Here is a 20,698-nt window from a genome sequence, read left to right on the forward strand (position 1 = left end):
GGCCTGAAACTTCCCGTGGGGACACTCAAAATAAAAGGATCAGCTGAGGACTAGGATGGCACCGAAACACCAGCTGGACCAACATCCTATAAATTACAGTAAAAAGCTGCGGTAGGTAAGAAATCTGTATTGTAGTTCTGAAAGTATGCCACATAAAACACGTTTCTTCATTATTTCGTCATTTAAAAGGCATAACCAGTGGGTGGTTTTATGCTGAAGGGTGCTGAGGCTGTCCTCTGCTGGAGCTCCAGCTTTACGCACAACGCGCCGCTCAGCAGAGTCACTGCCGTGGAAGTGGCGGAGGCGGACATTGTTGTGGTAACAGGCAGCTCCAGAGGATGAGCGCGGATGATGCACTTACCCTGAGCGGATAACGGGTGAGATTGAATTGTGATTTATTCGGTTTCCAATCTGAAGAATGAATCGTTTTTGAGCAAAAGCCGACAAAGCGCCGCTGCACCGCGCGGACTCTCCCCGCAGCCGAACCGGAGTTCATTCAGCCGAGGCGAGCCGGAGCTCAGCCTGATGAGACGATGCCAGCGACGTAAAAATCACAACATCTGCAGGGTGTGCATCCGAGGCTGCTGGATTAAGCCTCGGTGGATCGACTGGGCCTCGGTGGTACGGAGAAGCCCACCGGGGGCGGCTGCTGCCTTCAGAATACTGCTAGTTGAGGAGGAATAAGGAGTGCTGTGGTCCCGGAGGCCTTTGGAGAACGCAGGCTGCTGTGGAGAGGATGACAGATTGACATTAATGGGGGTTTGCAGTGCGTTTTCCGACACGACCTCATTAAGGCAACATCCACGGAGAACAGATAGTGGTTTCAAACCAGGACTGATGTCACGGCGCCTCGAAGAAAACAACATCTAAATAGATATCACATGTTTCTGCCTTGATTTTATCTGCGGTGCTGTAGCGGCTGCATACATGACATCTGGAGCACGGCGGATGCAGATGAGGATGAGTGTTGAGCATTAAAGCAGAGCAACATCTCAGCGCTTTTCATCAATTCTCAGGTACCCAGAGGTGTTTTTACATAGAAGACGAAAATGGGTAGCGAAGGTGAGATCATAAACAGAGAACTGTCGAAGATGTCCGACGAGGATTTGCTGGCGTGCTCCAAAGAGGAGCTGGTGAGCCGGCTGCGTAAAGAGGAGACCGAGAAAATCTCAGCTCTGATCCAGCGCGGACGGCTGATCAAGGAGGTAAATAAACAGCTGCAGGGACACCTCCTGGAAATCAGGGAACTGAAAGTCATCAATCAGCGCCTGCAGGAGGAAAACGTGGAGCTGCGGGACCTGTGCTGCTTCCTGGACGACGACCGGCTCAAAGTGAAGAAGCTGGCCCGGGAATGGCAGCTGTTCGGCCACCACGCAGCCAAAGTGATGCGGGAGGACCTGGGCGGCTACTTGAAAAAGCTCGCCGACCTGGAGCGCATGCAGGACGGGCTGGTGAAGGAGAACCTGGACCTGAAGGAGCTGTGCCTGGTCCTAGAGGAGGAGTGCGTCAGCAGGAGCGACTCCAGCCCCGGAGGCTCCACCGAGCTCAACCTGCCCTGCATGGTGGCCCGGGACCTGGGGGACGGCAGCTCCAGCACAGGCAGCGTGGGCAGCCCGGACCAGCTCCACCTGGTGTGCTCACCTGACGACTGATGGCAGCTTTCTGTCAGCAGTCTGGAGCTTCTCCGCTTTCCAGAGGAGACTAGGGCTAATGCAATGGACAGATTGGAGACACGGGCTCTGCTGGACACTAAAATCATTTGGAGGGGGAATAAAAGCATTAGGGCCTTCTGAATGCTGCAAAGACGTGTATGTGCCACTAGATTTAGACTTGATTCTCCCACACTTCACCTTTCAGGACTTTACAAAGACATTTAATAGATGTTTGCCAGATGATAATGTATCTAAATTTTACAGTGTTTTTTCTATTCTGCAAATTCTCCTTTTTCAGTGGTCTGGTATTGAAAGAAAAAAAAATAATGGGACCAAAAAAAGTGGGTCACATATATAAATTTAACTCATGCACTGGACTAGCCTACACTGGTAGAAGCCTTTTTTGTATTGCACTGGACAGCATTATCTTGGATCTTTAAATCGCAGATCTAAAGATCCATTTCAATCCAGTTTTGAGCCATATTTAGTCCACTGAATTCTAATAGCACTGAAATAGAAGAGTTGTGATTTTAAAAACAAGACACTATTTGATATTTGCTTTGCTAGATGCCCAATAATGTGTAATATTTTATGCACTCTCTTCCTCAGGACAGGATTGGAGTGCCATATGTGCATGATGATTGTCACAATTTGTACAGGCCCATGAGTGAAGCAGTGTGAAGTGAAGGCCCTTCAGGTTCACTGTGGGTGGGGCTGCTGTGCATCATGTAACATGTGCTGGAGTCTGGGCAGAGCCGGCACACACTTGCTAAGGTTTTTTGGATCAGACGTGATAGATGTGGTTTGGACCTCACTCAGAAGTTCTGTCACTTTTTTAAAAAATCCTAAAACTGGAAACTCTTTGTATCAAACTGGAAGGTCTACGAGTTTTAATGATTTTTATTCTATTCTATTCAAGCCGAGCTGTTTAAATTCACTTGTTTGACATTTTTTATGACGTTGTTGTTGATGTTCAACTCGCATATCACGGAGTTTGTTTGAGTTGGCGCTTGTCAGCTTTCTCTTCTGTAACTCTTGCTTTGTATTTAATCTGCAACATTAGGACTAATCTTGACTTTGACCCTTCTTTATCTTGATTTGTCTGTATTAACTAGCATTACTAACCATTTTCAGTTTAAAGCATAGATGATGCACATGGATTAGAAAAGGTTTACTTTGTCGTTAGCTGTTTATTGGTGGGCTATGCTCGTAGTGCACTGAAGAGCTTTAAATACAGTGGGTATGACACTTTGTGTGCTGCACTGACCTTTCTTTGTGTGTTTGACTTTGCACAAACCAGCATTTACATTTGCATGACACGGAACGAAGGATTGATTTCTGCACTTGTTGTTCTGACCTTCATGTCTGAACCGACTGTGCGTGATTGATGCTCCCTTCATGTCATACAGACGGACTTTATGGATGTTCATCAGTTTTATTTTTGGATCCCCCTATTTGCACGGTCTGGAGAGCCGGAGAGGGCAGTAATGCTTTTACCCACTTAGTGATGCACAGGCGTCCTTTGACAGCAGCGTACACACAGATTTTCTCCTCTCTCGTGCTCTCTGGCTCTCAGTATGACTTCCATCTCTGCCTCTCTCTCTCTAACCCATTTTAGCAATCCAGTGCTCTCTGAGCCATGCATGTATTAGTAAGACTCACTTCATTTTTGGGATGTGGAGACCACAGTGTTCACAGCAGAGGTTCAGAGAGCGGTCAGTACAATCTGTCAGGGTATGCTGCAGTAATCCAACTCTTTATTGGTTACTTTCACTAATGATTATTGCGGATATATGCATACATCAACCGATTAATCATTTCTCAAGAACATGTGAAGTATGGACATGATCACTTCTCAGAGTCAAAGGTTATGTCTTCAACTACTTGTTTATTTCTGACCAAAATACCAAAGATGTTTAGTTTACACACAATAGAGAACACAGTAAACAACTGGAGAAGCTGCAGCCACAGAATATTTAGCATTTTTGTTTGATTGAACGCAAACAGCTTCAGATTAATCTTCTATCAGTCGATTGATCAGTTAACCTCCTCCCCTGTACTGGGACGAGGCCATAGCTGTCATAAAAATGCAACCGACTACATTTTTCAAAGTTTGGCTCATTCACTATGGAGGCCACCTGTGACTAAAATTGCATTTCCTGTGCTTCATTTCTGTTCCATCTAATGTGGTAGAGATTCAGTTAAAACAGCTTCAGCAACATGACTGTCACTGATTCATTGTAATGAGACAGTTTTTTACTCTCTAACTTACACTTCGAATTATATGCAGAAGTAAAAATGTCTGTTTTTCCTGAGCTTTTCAGATCTGGTTCTGGCACACTAGTGATAATCATAAGGCGACTTGTGGTATATCTCTGACTCATAGAGTCCAGACGTGTTCAGTTTGGCATCACAGCTCTGCAGCTGTTACTGACTAAATTTGGGGATGTTTTTTCAGGTGGAAATTTCAGAAAATAGACTGAGGGCTTAAAGGGTTTCAGTCCCACTGTCTTTATGTCCCAGTTTGGGTCATTCTACCTCAACTTTAAAAGGTTTTTTTGCACATTTTAAATGCTTCATACAGTATATAATCTGATGAATATCCTGCTTTATGATGCATTTCAGTCTGATCACATCCTTCAGCTGTTTGTTTGACACCAATAATTTCACACCATCACGCTTTCCACGCAGTTTTAAACATTTTCTCTTTATTATCCATGAACTAGTAGAGTTTGGACAAAAGATAAAAGTAAGGCACTGCCCACCAAATCAGTTCATTTTTCAGAGAAAAATACAAGCATTACCAAAAATATATTACACTCTTCAAAATAAATATGTGATTATATAATCTGTATCAACTCCTACGGCCCAGCCTTAGTGGTCAATAATTTGCATATACAGTTCTATGCAATTCTGTTCTTAAAAGATTCATACAAAAATAAGGACCTTTTATTTGGAAGTACTCAGTTTCCATTGTTGAAGACTTTTATAAAGTGTTAGATACCATGACATAATAATGTAACAAGGTATAAAGGCAACATTATATTGGATTATCACTAATAATATATCATTAGATGGCGTTATCACAGATCTTTCTATCAAGCCTGTAGTATAATTCTTTATATTAGAATATATTCTGCATGCAGTGCTTTCATAATAAACCTCAAACACACTCATTCCATCTTATAGCTTTTAAAATTAGAAATATATAGATTGTATATTTAGATAAAAACTAAAAAGAGTGTAACATTCAACTCCTGATAATGCCACTAACTTTCATGCTATCTATGAAAAGAATCAACTTCCTAAAGAGATTAAATGAAGCAGATGCATTATAAAATCATCTCCATCAGAGATCCTTTCTGCCAAACACGCTATGACTGCTTTGAAATGAACATTAGTGTTTTGCCAGGATGGCAGAGCCGCTGATCACAGAGTGAGGATGGTTGGCGAGTGCAGGGAGTGATCTGATTGGTCGCCGCTGCTGCTGCTGCGGCGATGAGCGATGCCACAGGGCTGAGGGGCCTGAGACTGCTGGACGCTTCCCTGATGTGATGTAACGTGGGACGTGGTGGAGCTGCTGGTGTCTAAAGGGGCAGAGGGATAAGTGAACACCATGCCAGCTGTGAAGGACATGAGGGAGGGAGTAGATATGAGGACTGGGGTGTGGAGAGACTCTGATTCGGTGACAGCAGCAGCGGCAGTCGATGTTACAGGCTTGGTGGGGATGGTAATCTTTGGTTTGGGCTTCTCCATCTTTGTTGGCAGTTTGGTCGAGGGTCCAGGTTTGAAGGAGTCCTCTGGCTCCAGTTTGATGGCTCCCAAAGAGGAAATTGAAGGATTTGGGTCTGAATCCGAATCCGAGTCCTCTATTTTACAAATTGGACGGTGTGCTTCCAGGACCAGCTCGAGCTTCTCCTTCTCCTTTTGTAAATCAGCTATCTCCTTCTGTAGACGGGACTTTTCATCCTCCAGCTCATCAGTCTCCTACACCAAGCAGAGAAAAAGGCCACACATTTAACCTTCCTGTTGTCTTCATTTACAGGCACCAAAAAATATTGTTTCCTTGTCTGAAAAAATCCAAAAATTCGGCAAAAAAATTCTACAGAACTCTGAAAATTTGCAAAACCTTCAGGAAGAAAATTCCAATAATTCCTTAAAAGTTTCCCTTAAAAGTTTTATTTTTTTTTAAAAATCCCCCAAATTTGGCAAGAAAATTCTTGTAAATATTTTCAAAAAATAAGTAAAAAACTTCACAAAAATCCTTTAAATATCAAAAGTGATTACATATATATCAGTAAAACTTCTAATGTTTAAGAACATACACAAAAATAAATCTTTTGGTTGATTTTTTTTGTGAATGTTCTTATGTAAACTTTTTTTTAAAATATTTCTTCCACCAACAAATATTTAAACATTTCCCAAAAACATTGAAAATGTGGACATCAGAATTTTCACTGTGGAAATATATATATATATATATATATATATATATATATATATATACACACACATATATATATATTTTTTAATTTCTTTTTTTAAACATTTTCAAACTTTAAAATGAGTCAATTTTGGCCTGCAGGACGACACGAGGGTTAAATTCATTCATGCCTGATTGCCTCGCATTTCACGCATCAATGTTCTGACATTTGTACAATGTTCACTCACATTTTGCAAACAGTCCGTCAGCTCTCGACGACGATTGCGACATTTTGCTGCTGCCAGTTTATTCCTCTCCCTTCTTATTCTGCGTCTCTCCAGCTCCTCATGGGACAGCTATGGTGAGAAGGAAAAGGAAAATTATTACAATGCATCAAACAGGTTAAGGTGAAAGATTGGATTTAGCTGCCTTGCTTTGGGAAAACAACTGATTTCACAAAATGTAGTGTAAAGATAAATTTGATAAGAGTCTATCACAGGCAGCATGACACAGGAGAAACACTACCCCCATGTGTGCACACTGAGTCATCACAGTCATGGCGGATGAATGGTTTAGAAACGTTTGGGCTTTTGTGCCTTTGTGACTCTGACTACTTCCAGCGCCCTACTGAATAATTGCTGCTGATCCGATGTTTCCCGCCCTTTCTGGATGATGAGTCACACTCAGACTCCAGCGGTGACTCAGGTGTGAGTCACAGAAAATGACATGCCCCTGTGAGTCACATGACAGTCTACTTCCTGTACCATGAAATTACAACTCTGTGACAGGGATATGAGCCAATGTGTGCCTGTCGAAACCGCAGAACAGTTGGCCGGGTTGATGATTAAAATGAGGATGTTGTTGGGGCATGTGGCCGCTCAAACACCTAGTTTCAGCACCGCTCTGCTAACTGAAAGCAGATCTTTGCAAACAGTGTGTGATAATTTTATGATGTCAACAACAATTCTGAGTAAACACCATCAAAGAACATAGAGGGTAACAGTGTGTACTTGCCTCTGGGGTGTCAATGCTCCTTTTTAAAACTATTAAAGAACAGAAAACTTATCTGAACAATGTATTACACCACATCTGTAAATAATCTTTCCATTTCTTAATGGATAGATCTGCTGTGCACGTCCAAAGGAAATTATGAAATTGTGTCATGAACAGGATATTACACACTAGTTACACAAAATGATTGAGCCATGGTCCACACCTCAGTATCTGCATCCCCACAAGGGAAAATATGAATCCTGAGAGGGCTAGTTTTCTTTCTCAGGGTGACAACTCTCACTTTTCATACAATTCGACAATCATCAGTGCATTTTTAGAAAGATTCCAGCTCTGTTATTATTATATGTTACTGTAAACACATAATATATAATGTGTTAACAGTAATATAGTATTTAATACTGTTACTATGACTGCTGTCTTACATGTTCATCATTCCTGCGTCTTGTTGAAGTTGGAGTATTTGCAGCTGCCCTTATGACCCCTGGTCTGAAAGGATGGGACTGGGAGGGTGGTGGACCCAGTGACCGCGGCCCTGAGAGTGACGGATAAGGAGGCACCGGTGATCGTGAAGGGCCTGGTGGGTGCATTAGGGAGGGTTGGACCAGCCACTGGAGGTCCTGATTGGTTGTGATGGCATTGAGGCTTGGTACAAACTGACTGCTGCCAGCCATTGTGAATTTCTGAGTAGGGAAAAAAAGGCAGATTTTAAGTAAATTTACAGGATTGAATGAACAGAATAAAAGTAGCGTGATACAAGGCCTAAATCAAACATAGAACAATAACAAAGCACATTTTCTATTAAGTGTAAATGTGGTGTAGTTAAAGTCAGACATAACTTATAATAAAGATAATAGTTCAAAAAAAATTCCCATGCTTCACAATTTCTATAAATCCACAAGAAAATACACATATTATGCTACATTAACAGCACTACAGGTTAATTCCCTTATTACAGTTTGAAATTCACATCATATTAAATGTCTACAGGTTGTTTTACATTGTGTTACACTGATGTGACCCCTAACCTGTTGCCCAGCTAGTGACCTACCTGCTCCTGCTGGGTGGTTGAGGTGCTACTGCTTCCCAGAGACACAGAGTTTGAGCCGGAGCTGCTGCTGCCTGTGTACGGCGGGTTGCCTCGTCCTTGGCTCCCAAAGTTTCGATACATCCTTTTTGATTCAGTAGAAAGTAAAAAATGAATCCAGTTGCTGCTATGTAACCTTCTGGTCTCTTCAAATCACTCTCGGGTTGAGTCTTGTGTGTCAATTCAAACTCCGGGCAAGCCCACCTTATTGCGGTAAGTCGGCAGAGTCCACACGGCGAGGTTTTCGAGGGGGAGTAAGGAAGGAAATGTCTTCTCGCTTTTTTTTCAAATCGCCCTTAAACGTCCGAAAACGAATCTTAGCGCAGTCTATCGTCCTTAGTCATACATCCAGAGTCGGAAGTCTGGGAATGATTGTGAGGTTGTAAACTCTTAAACGGGTACTATAGGTTCACCACGCCCCTCCCAACTTACGGGAAATAGTGTTGTCGAGGATCTCTCACGAATTAAACCACGTGTCGTGACGTCATTGACCATATTTGGTGAGAGTTTCCTCCTGCGAGTAGAACCCGGGATTCCTCATGCAACTTCACCTCATGCTCTGAAACTACTCTGTGATTTCTGTTTTCTGCTGCTGAGGTGGAAATACTACAACGCTTTCCGGCTCCAAATGGAAGTACCGTCACTTTCTGTTTACACCAAAGTTACATTTGATTACAGCAGTGATAAACTGAGACAGACATTAGAACAGGTGAGCTACATCTGCTGCAAATACAGATTTTGGAAGTTGTATTATTAATAACAACAATAATATTGATAATAACAATTGCACATATATATATATATATATATATATATATATATATATATATATATATATATATATATATATATATATATATATATACAGATTTACTAAGATTATATTTAATAATGTATATCATATTTTAGTATATACACTCTAGGAAATAATTAAACAGACCAGTTACCACCACTCAGTTAAATGCATGGTTGCAAGATAAAAAATAAATAGAGTTTACTGACTAAGACAAACGCATATTAATATTAGTGATCGCGTGAACTTTATATAGTGCGTACTTCAAACTCATATTTTTGTGTTATATTTTGTGTTACTTTATACAGTTCTCTCAATAAAATGCTAAAAAATAAAAATAAAAACACGTTACATAACAGAAGGAAATCAAAAAAGGGTCATGAGGGGTCATTTATTTCATAATAAATGACATTTTAAAAAATTAACCACTCAGTAAAACATGTTTCACAATGAATCCACAATCACAGATTTTAAAACAACACTGAAAAACATCTCCCAGAATAAAATTAGCTAATATTTGAAACAATAAACTTAATGTTATTTATTATTATTATTATTGTTTATTATTGTATTAAGCTACTTTTAGTTATTTTTTTATTTTTCATGTTCAGAACAATTGTTGAAATCATATATATATATATGTGTGTGTGTGTGTGTGTGTGTGTATGTATGTATACTATAAAAGCCTTTGTATTCTTGTATTGTGTATGTCATCTTCACTGCAGTTAAGGTATATTATCTTACAAATATGGAAAGAAGAAATGATGAACAAAACTTAAAGTTGATTCTCTTATGATGACAGTTGAGATAGTCTTAATTCTTAATCATATTTGGCATTTGGTGGCATTTGTAAAGAATGATGACTTATGAAATGGATTAAAAACTGGCAGAAAATGGTGCACACGCCTAATTGTGTTGAGGCTTTTGGCAGTCACTCTCACTTCACAAACCACATCAATGTGCACGCATGCTTGTGGGAATGAGTCAGTCTCTAAGGCACAAAGCTGTTCACTTACTTCACCACCCATTTCAACGTCTGCTTTTTTACTTGCAAGCACAATATAGTACCTAGTAAAGGTTCAAAAAATGCATGCTGTACATTCGGTAAGCTTACTCTGTCACAGCAGCTGCTGACCTTGCAGTCCCCGAGGACAGAGTTCCCGGCATCGACTGATTTCTTCTGGCTGCTGACTGTTACACCGATGTCTCACATTACTGCTAATTCTTCTCCTGAGAATAAGGACTGTCAATATGTTCTAAGTAGGGAAGTTGATTGTAAAGACACTCCACTCAAAAAAATAGTTTTAGAGTGAAGAAAAAGACTCTAAATATATATCCTACACAGTAATATACAGATTAAAACACTGAAATGTGGACTGGTTTTGTTTTTATATCTTGTGAATTGAGACAGTGAAAAAAAAAAACCCAAAACTGCTGGGAGAGAGATATTTTATATTTTTATATTTTAAACTGTCTATACCTGTTGCTCACTTCACCTAGTTGAGAGAGTGTCATCTTTCAGATTTCAACAGTATTACACTCTGTAATAATGAGGACACACTGGATGTTTTTTTTTTCACAATTAATGGTGTCACATGAGCTGAATTGGGGTAAAGGTGAGCGTCCGATGACTAAAGCTTCAGGAATGCAGTGATGACACCTTCTTCTGTGTCTCTAATGGGGCATGTAACAACATGTTTGTGACCTTTTTTCCTCAGTTATACGGTCATTCATCCACTGGCTCAGTCTCTTGTCTTCTATTTGATCTGAGGAAGTCTGCTCAACACTCATTTTGATGAATACAGTAAACGCAAAAAAGTGTTTTGTTTATTTGCATGTGAGAGTGTGAGTAAGATGTTGTTTTCTGTTTCACTCCACGTTTTCCCTCCAAAAGTGGGGAGATGAAGGAAACTTAGATTCCATTACATTTTACTCATCCAAACTCACATAAGTCATCCACACCCACCTACCCACCCACACACTCTTCCCACACACACACGTGCCTCATTGTCAGGCCACATACACTTGAATATCTTTGATTTAGTGGGTTGAAATGCACGCCTTGTACAGTTTATGCTTGTGTGCCACGGACAGACCTAGATTATCTTCCTGTGATTGTACAGTGCAGATTTGAACAGGCCTGTACTGAGAAAGCTCTGATTATCCCAACCACGGACGTACTGTACGTATTTCATGTCCACTGTGCTCTTTTAACAATCATTGATGTCTACAATTACATAATTTCTGTTAATTCAGCTCCAGATGTTTACTGTAAATAGTTGAAAATACTCCTCTTATGTGTTTTAAGCATGGCATTCTATATAGGTTGTATAAATGTAGTAGCAGTAAAATGTGCTCAGATAATTGAAGGGAAAGTGCACATTTGAATTACATTTAGTGCATCGATATAATAGCCTGAGTACAAGTCCTGAATTGTGCATCTGTACTATCAATTACTAGCAAATAAATGTTCTAATAGCAGAAGTGAAAGTGTCCTACTCATGATGTAATCAGCTGCTTTAGGTGAAACTAAATGGAATATTTAATTGCATTATACAGGCCTCTGTTTGGTAGCACACAGATAGAAAACAAAAGTACAAGATTTCATATGAACAAAGACATATTTAATATCTGTTCTTATTGTTATCAACCCAAGACATTCTTCTTTGGCAGAGTGTTTGGTACATTGTGTTACAAAAATTAGAGGAAAGGAAAGCTAAAAGCTGAAAATTAAACAACTAACTTTTGTTTACATATTCTATTACCTCGTTAATTGTAAGTGCATGCATCATTTCAAGTGTTCATTGTTTTAAAAAAGAAGTAATTTAGGAGTTAATTAGAAGTGCAAAGTGTCAAAGTAAAATGACTATTTACTTGATTACCTCCCATGTTAAAGAAAAAAACCTCACTATGAATAGAGGGAGTTGTACAGATTCTCAATCTCTCTTAAGCATACTCGTGATTATTAAGTTACGTAAATATGAATTAACCAGGTGCAGTAACTTGACATCATTTGTAGATTATCTGCTTGGTGTGGCAGTGCATTAAGTTATAATTCTGTCACGTTTTCACTGAAGTTTCTTTCAATAAATTACAAGCAAAAGCTGACCATTACAACCTTCATGAATATAAGATTCACTTAAATATAAACCTTGGAGGACTTTGACTATCACTTATATGATCGTGTCAACCATGAAAGTGGGAAAAAGTTTTGAGTAACTGTAGTGAAATGAAACAAGGCTAACACAGAAGCAAAACAGGTTATATAAATCTGATTTAACCTGATGTATTAACTTGTAATGAGTATGGTATCATGTGTAGATTATCTGCTAGGTGTGGCATTAAGTCATACTTCTATCACATGTTTTGATGGAAAGATATTTTTCTGTAAAGTGGAAAGCATTCAGATTAAATGCAAATATGTAGTAACTTCCAGCAGTTTTCTCTAACACTGTACCTGCATATATTGAAATCAATCCATGCACAGTATTGGAGGACAACAGTTTGCTGCTGTAACAGAACATCTGGTTTTGTGTTAGTGTTGTTGCTGCTAAGCTTTAGCGCCCTGAAGATCTATCCTGCTACCTCCGCACCATGGATAGAAGAAAAGCAGCACTTGGAAGTACTAGTACTACCGTCAGCAGTGTGTACTTGTACGGCAGTGTACTTTGTTTTGTGCTCACATCGGTTTCTGCCACGCAGGCACACTGAAGCGAACCAACCGCCGTGGATGGGTGGGATCAACCGGAGCAGTCCGACATCCACGTAGCTAGCTACCAACGTTAGCTGAAAGGTAAGTGCTCTTATCTTCAGAAATGTCCTCACAAACTTCAAATTACTTTACTTTCAAGCTGTGTGGACATTTGTAGTGCTACTGATGAAGCTACTCTGTGTTGGATGTTCTATTCCGTCCAGTATCCGCTAAAATATGATGTTGTTAAGCTAGCTGCGCTGGCTAGCTGGTTAGCATTAACTGGCAGCAACAGCGGTTAGCGTTCACTGAGTTTATATGGAGGTTAGCTGGTAGCTAGCAAGTATTAGTAGGGAAGTGCTGTAAGTTAGCCTCTTGCTAATATCAAGGAATTTAACGCCATCAGTTTTAAATGTGTCATAATATCACAGTCCTTTTATTTAGCTCGCTGATGCTCACAGAGTTACAGCTCATTCCCTGAAATGTAGCTAACGTGTCATTGTTTTTATTTCTAGCTAACGTCAGCCAACGTTACAATGGACTTGCCACATCATGGGTACCGAGCAAGTAAGTGGAAGTCTGAATCACCATGAGCTGTTCTTCCTTGAAAAACTTTGCAAAATATCCACGTATAGCTCCGACTTCCCCCTTTTTATTATTGCTAAAGCTACACATACACTCAGCTGTCCCTGTCATCAGACTGGTGCTACTCAATAACATATGCCAGTTTATTATGTGCAACTAACTAAAACTGATGCAGTCTGGTGGACTCGTCAGACGATTATTTTCACTCTACATCAATCTGAGGCTTATTTTCTCGGTTAATGGTTGTTTGATCTGTAAACATCACCAAAATGTGTTAAAAATGTCACTCAGTCTTTCCCACAGTCTTGTCCACAACCTAAGGATATTTAATTTATTGTCACAAACAAGTAAAGAAACCATAAAATCTAAAAATTTATAAAGCTGGAATCAGAAGATGTAGACTGAAACTAAGCAAACTGATATATTATTGCAAAACATCCAATGTGTGGGAGTCTGATTTTAGTTATGTTTTTTTAATTAAAAAATATTGAGACTGATTAATTGATTATGAAAATTGTTGCAATTCATTTTGTAATTGACACCTAATCAGTTTGTTGGTAAATGGACATATCCTACCAGCGACCTGAGGGTTACATTCACGTGCACTGGATGGACAAGACTTGTTATGATGCAAGCCACTGAAAGAACCACAGGCTGTAATGTTCAGGAAGTTGAATCAACATTTTTCTCAAATTCTGACATTATAACCTTCATGAAGATAAGATTCACTGCAGAGTAACTGGATGTAAACTGTGGAAGACCTTGACCGTCACCCATTTAATTAAATAGAAGCAAGTTTGGAGTAACTGTAGTGAATAAGTATATTTCCTACAAAAACTAAACAAAACACTAGTAATTGGAGAGCCCTTTGTGTAATCTTGCTCATCACTGAATATTGTTTCTTGGCTAAGAGAATGTCTTGATAGGATTTACATATTAACCAATCAACTTTGATTTCACTATTTGTCTGTATGTGATAAAAGTCATCATAATTTATGATTTCACATGCCTTCCGTTTACTCATTAAAGGCCCGTTTTTCTACAGGTAAGCAGAGAGGCCGTGCAGCTCACCCCACAGGAGACTCAGTCCTGTTTGAAGACACCAGCTCAGCAGCACCAGCAATGAACAACCAGGGGTATTACACTCCTGGTTACAATATGGAAGGAACCTCAAATGACATGCAAGGAGATGCTGGGGTGAACAATCTGTTTACTGACCCTATGGCCAATGCTGCAATGATGTACGGCTCATCCTTAGCTAATCAAGGGAAGGATATGGTAAACAAAGAGGTGAGGAAAAGCAGGACTCCTTCAGATAAACTGCTGTATGTTTGGTCTGTGAATAAGGTCATAGCCAAGATGGGCGACAGGCACGCCTCAGGCTGGCACGATCTTGAAATATTAGATAACAATTGTCATACAAATATTTGCAATTACCAATTATGCAGTTATTTTCTGTTCTTATTTGCCTCTGTCACGTTTAGATTAGTGGTATTAGTGCCTTTAACAGCCACCTTTTTGCTTCAAGTCTGAAAAATTGCCTCCTGAAAGCTACAGTATGTCCACATTTGCTGTAAAGTCCATGATGTTCATGTCAATAGCACATTTAAGTACAGTCTGCTGAATGTTGGGGTCCAGCAGGTCAAGATAAACAGCTGGTGCCTTTAAACCATAACTTAAAGATGAGGAATAAATACTAGCAGCAAGGAGGAAGTAGTGATTGACATGTGACATTTTGGTAGTTTTTTACGACTGTTTTGAAATGGATTATGAAAAATGATTGCGTCAGCTGAAATAATTGTAATAATTGCGCTGGGGTTAGGCACTGCCATACCTGCAACAAAAATGTGTCTTCTGTGACTCAGTTATAAGGAAGCAATTACACAGAAAATATGCAGGTTTAGATCAAACAATCAATGCAGTTGATTTGTTTTAAAATGTCTCTGAAGCTTCATGGCCAAGAATACAGACAAAGTCTGACCTAAATACAGTATTTCTAGAGTATTTTTACAGCATCTGTGATAAGATATCACTAAAGGTGGAAGAATCATTTCAAATACAGCAGTTTTCTTTTCAGCTGACAAAGTATACGTGTGCTCTTCAGTGTTAGGGGTTGTTCTTTGCCATTGTGTTTCTATATTTGTCCTCACAAGTGACTTTTGACTGCCACAACTTCCTAATGTATTTTTCAACATAGAGAGCCGCACAAGCACACAGCTGTGTTATTTCACTGACATAGTCGAGCTCCAGGAGCAATTGAATATTTCCTGCTTTTTCATCCTCACTCTAATCCTTCACTAGTGCCTGTATTAGTCATATCCAGAGCCTTTTCACTGTGGAGCCTTTAATGTGTTATGGGTGTCATTTTCAGGGGCTTTCAATCAAACAGACCATTTTCTCCCCCGCTTTTAAATATGAAATAACGGCTGCTGATTTTCCTCACATAGAAATGAAGGAAGGCAGTTAATATAAATGCCTCACCTGTGGACGGCACATAAATAAAACTGATGCTGTTCTACTGGATTGGCAGCTGTGACACACATCATGCCAATGTGATGCATGATCCTGGGGGCAGGAATATCATTCCTTAGAAATGGCTATGACTCAACTGTATTTATTAACTTTGGCACACTGCCAGTTCTCATCCGTGAGGTTAATGTTTGCACTTCCTCTGCCTTTCAGATCAGCAGATTCATGTCTGTGAACAAGCTGAAATACTTCTTTGCAGTCGACACCAGATACGTCCTGAAGAAACTTATGATCCTCATGTTCCCTTATACACATCAGGTAATCTGAGCCATTCATCACATCGACTCTGTCCAACACAAAACATTTATTAAGAGTGCATGATCATTTCTCTGGTATCATATGTTCACACACATATTACACTGAAACCAAACACACACGATACGCAGCCACTTTATCACTTCTCCATCTTTATTTATGAACATTATAATGCTGTGAATGCCAGTGTGGATATAAAAGCACAGTGGGCTCGGGTAATTCCCACACACTTTAACTTATTTAGTAAATACTCCAGATTTTATCTACCCTGATAATGTGGGAACCAGACAAAGTGCCTACTCTCCTTATAAGATCAGGGTCATGTTGTGTTTACTGTTTGGCCCAAAACACTGTTACAAGCATTGCAGTTACATAAAAAAAAACACCTCACTGCTGTTAAAGGAATAAAATCACGTTTGGTAGTTTCTTTATTGAGACACTCGAGCAGAACCACGAGTGAATTGATTCTTTTAAAGTACCTACACGGTCTGGCTGAAATCTGATGGAGCTCCTTCGAGCCGTGGAGCTCCTCTGTTCTCATACACTATTAAAAAACACATCAATGACACCGTTGCACTCGGCCACTCGTTCTTCCATTACCAAGAACACAGCCACTGTAGCTCACTTTGATTCCATCCCTGCAAAAGTATGTTATCACTAAACTAAAACTGATGTTGTTGCTCCTTTAGTGGATTTGGACATGCAGACGTGATGAGGACAAAAGAGAAGACAGGCATGGCCTTCATTCTGTGCTGCTTCTATTTAAAAAAAGCACATAAATGTAGCTGCATTGTTACATGGATATTCAGATGTTAAATGATTGCAGTCCTAACTCACTGAAACTTTACTGTGTGTCGCTCCCTTTCACTGTCTCTCATATTTTCTATCACTGCTCCTATCAAGTAAAGACTCATAAGAATCTTAAGTTTTATACATGGGGAGACCTGATAGCTGCACAGAAATGCCAGTAGCAATGAGTCTTCAGTTTGATTATGGGCCAGTACAGAACCTCACTGCAAGTAACTCCCCTGCTAAGTATGTTAAAAGTATATTAAAATTTCACTGTACAGGTAACATACTGCTGTAATGCACCAGAGTGTTAATATACAGCTGAATTAAATCCTTGATAGCACAGAATCTTTTAATGAAGAAAAGAAATATTGCAGAAGACACCTGTACTGTTATTGAAATGAGGTGTTTTATTTCATTTTTACTCCACTTTTACTCATAATAAATCACTCCTGTTAGCCATAGATGTTTTACTGAACTTTAATCATGTCACGTTTACGAGAAATCACGATCCTAAGCTGTATTATTGTTTCATGAAAGCTTGCTTCCTCCATCATAGGCAAAAAGAAAATGGCACCTAACAGGATTTGAATATAACACTGTTGGACTCTGCAGTGTGATTCATGCTGTGTTTGTGTGTTCTTGTAAGGATTGGGAAGTCCGTTACCATCGAGACACTCCGCTGACTCCAAGACAGGATGTGAATGCACCAGATCTGTACATACCAAGTAGGTTTTCTTTACACACAAATCATCAGTAGCTGAATGTTTTTAGGAGTCTGTTTAATGTATCGAGTGTGCTTTTCTTCTCATAGCAATGGCTTTCATCACCTACATTTTACTCGCTGGAATGGCCCTTGGCATTCAGAAAAGGTGAGTCACTACCCTTCACCTAATTGTTTTATGACTCAAAGTACATATGTTTGTGTTAGATAAGCCAAATAAGGAGATTATATTGACGTTATGTGCAGGTTCAGTCCAGAGGTTCTTGGACTGTGTGCCAGCACTGCCCTCGTGTGGATCATCATCGAGGTCTTGGTGATGCTGTTGAGTTTGTACCTGCTGACGGTACACAGCGATCTCTCAACCTTCGATCTCATCGCCTACAGCGGATACAAATATGTTGGGTAAGCAGACTTTGGATGCAGATATTGTCAAATCAATTAATGATTTGTTACTCCAATAAGAAACGAGTGTGGTCATTAGAGCTGCTCCTCATAGTGTGTTGCTATTAAACAAGCCATTTGAGAACTTAAAAGATGTGGACAGTTTTATTAATCCACCTCTCTAGTTATTAAGGCGGTTTTTAATGAGGTTGGCTCCATGTTAACAGAATGAATGTGCCTGTTTATGTCTCCCTCTAGGATGATCTTCACAGTGTTGTGTGGCTTACTCTTCGGCAGTGATGGTTATTTCGTGGCTCTTGCCTGGTCCTCTTGTGCCCTTATGTTCTTCATCGTAAGTTTTTTTCTGTCTGTATTGACATCAGTCAGCATATTTGCAAATGTGAAGTGAAGTCTGCTGAAAAAAAAAACAGCCTTCACTCTATTTTTACAGCACTATTCACTGGACATTTATATTCATACAATCATGCTTTATAAACCCCCTGTCAAAAGTTTTGAGACAGGTTCTCCTCACCACACAACCATATTGTATTTCTGAACTCTATGCTATGAATTTCTAAGCTACAACAGTTTGCCTTCTTCACTGTGGCGTATCCTCAGCCCAGAAAAAAGGTGCTGATTGCCCATTTATTTATAATTAATTAGATTCCATAAGTAGGCCACATGTTTATATTTAGATGCTGTTTTCTTTCCCGTTTTTAGTTGTTAATCCCCAATGTGTTTAAAAGCAGAATGATGAAGAAACAAACACATGAAAGGAGACAAAATACACACAAAACTTAACCCTCTGTACTCCAAGCAGTCTGTGGGTGTTTTTCGCTGCTGCCACATTTTTAATCACTGTGGACTCATTTTTAGCTGAAACACAAAATCTGATACCTCTACTGAAACAGCACAACAATGGCAACAGGGCTTTTTGTATTATTTAATTGCTGAAGTTCCATAACATGACCAGTTAGTTCATATATGCTGTCATATTTTACTGACAGAATGAGAAAAATGAGAACCCAAAAGCCAAGAACTGACACATTACACATAGTTTTGTTCCATCGATGTAATCCTTGTTTGTCTGATGTTGTGCAGCACTCAGGTCTACATTTTGTTGTTCGACTGTAATACAAGAACAAACTGACTTGACTAGTTTAGAGTATCACTAATATCACTTATTAATCAATGCGTTTCAGAGGTGTTGGTAGATGTATTCTGTTACCTTGAGACAAAACCCTGCTAGCTGTTTGACCTGTTTTCAGTCTTTATGCTAAGCTTAGCTAACAATCTGAGGCTGTTGCTTTGTAACTTTCATATCACTAGTGGGGTCTGAATGCAGGTTAACAGATGGGTTTTTTTTCTCCTCCACAGGTTCGTTCTCTGAAAATGAAGATCCTTCCCTCTCTCTCGTCGGACTCTATGGGAATGGGATCAAGTGCCAAGCCTCAGCTCCGCCTTTATATCACTGTGGCAACAGCAGTCTTTCAGCCAGTCATTATATACTGGTTAACCTCTCACTTGGTCAGGTGACTGTGAGGTATTTCACAACCTCAAGTCCAAGTGTACTGGACCCACACCATGTGGTTGTTGAGTGTTTGTACACCTGCCTTTCTACGCTCTTTTGTCAGTAAACTCAAAACATTTGTAGACATTGTTGAGCTGCAGCGTGTGTTGAGCTTGTCTGTTGGACACATTCATATTGAAATGGTTTCATTGGTTTAACCAGAAAGTGTGATGTTGTCCATTGTGATTGTACAGTAACACTGACCAGTGCTTATTTTTGACCACCTAACTTTGAACATAAGGGCTTTGAACGAGAGAATTGTTTAATCAGAACTGATTGGGTTCAGGATTCCTTTAATATAATGTCTTTGGACATGCTTCCCAGTATTTGCACCTCACAGTACACACCACACAGACAGAAATTCACATTACACACAACAGTCAAGTACCCTTTTTTGATATGGTAATGTTGCTGCATTATCTTCCTTTTCTTTGTGAATCCTGGATTTTATTTATCTACATTTGACAAAGCATGACAATGTTTGGATTTTTGTAGAAAAAAAATAAATATATTTAGCTTTGTGTATGCAATTTGAACTGTAGGGATTTTTTCTTTCTTTTTTTTGTTTTGTACAAAGCTGCTCCCTGATTTACACTTTAATGATTTTCCTTTTTAAAGGTGGTGCCAGAGCACCAAACGATGTTGCAAAGTTATACAGTTGTGTGAGGGGGAAATTTGTTTTTTTTAATTACATGTCAGTGGGGATTGTTCCTTTTACTCTACTGTATTTACAGCAAGTGTCACCCATAATTATATCTAGTTATAAAGTCACAGTGTTGTAAGTATAGTATCAGGTGTTAATTTAAAAGACAATGAAAATACAAAGCACGAAAGAGCTGAAATTAGGCCTCATTGCCTAAAGGACTGTAATTTAGGGTAACTGTGACTGACTTGGGTTTAACTTGAGTACCTTTATTTAATGCCAGTTTGTACTTTGACTTTACTACATTTCAGAGGAAATATTGTGCTGCTTTGATTGACTGTTTGCTTGACATTTACAGTCACAACACACACATTGAGGTCAGATTGGTTCCAACTCCACCTGCTGGAATGACATTGAAATGCGTGTTTAGACATTTAATGCATCAATGATAATTCAATAGCATAAGGTATAATTTAATACTTCAGGTGATTTTTTGATATGTCTTACAAAGTTGACTACATTTTAAATGAGTAAAAACTTTCTACTCACAGCGGCCCTTTCCTAT

At 39.4% G+C, this 20,698-nt stretch overlaps 3 protein-coding genes across 3 annotated transcripts; 2 read left to right on the plus strand and 1 right to left on the minus strand.

Moving 5' to 3' along the window:
* The first annotated feature begins 231 nt into the window (after positions 1–231).
* Positions 232–2,903, plus strand: ccdc85b (coiled-coil domain containing 85B). The gene has a single exon (XM_022196689.2). The coding sequence runs from the start codon at positions 1,050–1,052 to the stop codon at positions 1,650–1,652; it is 603 nt and encodes a 200-aa protein (XP_022052381.1). The 5' UTR covers positions 232–1,049; the 3' UTR covers positions 1,653–2,903.
* A 1,437-nt stretch (positions 2,904–4,340) lies between these two features.
* fosl1a (FOS like 1, AP-1 transcription factor subunit a) lies at positions 4,341–8,547 on the minus strand. The gene is made up of 4 exons (XM_022196687.2): positions 8,138–8,547; positions 7,512–7,769; positions 6,324–6,431; positions 4,341–5,639 (listed from the first exon to the last, which is right to left on the minus strand). The coding sequence occupies exons 1-4, from the start codon at positions 8,255–8,257 to the stop codon at positions 5,082–5,084; spliced, it is 1,044 nt and encodes a 347-aa protein (XP_022052379.1). The 5' UTR covers positions 8,258–8,547; the 3' UTR covers positions 4,341–5,081.
* Positions 8,548–12,529: 3,982 nt separating this feature from the next.
* Positions 12,530–20,020, plus strand: yif1a (Yip1 interacting factor homolog A (S. cerevisiae)). The gene is made up of 9 exons (XM_022196691.2): positions 12,530–12,759; positions 13,173–13,224; positions 14,288–14,532; positions 15,925–16,029; positions 17,465–17,543; positions 17,630–17,687; positions 17,786–17,941; positions 18,179–18,272; positions 19,298–20,020. Exons 2-9 carry the CDS (start codon positions 13,194–13,196, stop codon positions 19,454–19,456), a joined length of 927 nt encoding a protein of 308 aa, XP_022052383.1. The 5' UTR covers positions 12,530–12,759; positions 13,173–13,193; the 3' UTR covers positions 19,457–20,020.
* The last annotated feature ends 678 nt before the right edge of the window (positions 20,021–20,698 follow it).

Source organism: Acanthochromis polyacanthus, chromosome 10 (assembly GCF_021347895.1).
Source record: "Acanthochromis polyacanthus isolate Apoly-LR-REF ecotype Palm Island chromosome 10, KAUST_Apoly_ChrSc, whole genome shotgun sequence".
Lineage (NCBI taxonomy): Eukaryota > Metazoa > Chordata > Actinopteri > Pomacentridae > Acanthochromis > Acanthochromis polyacanthus.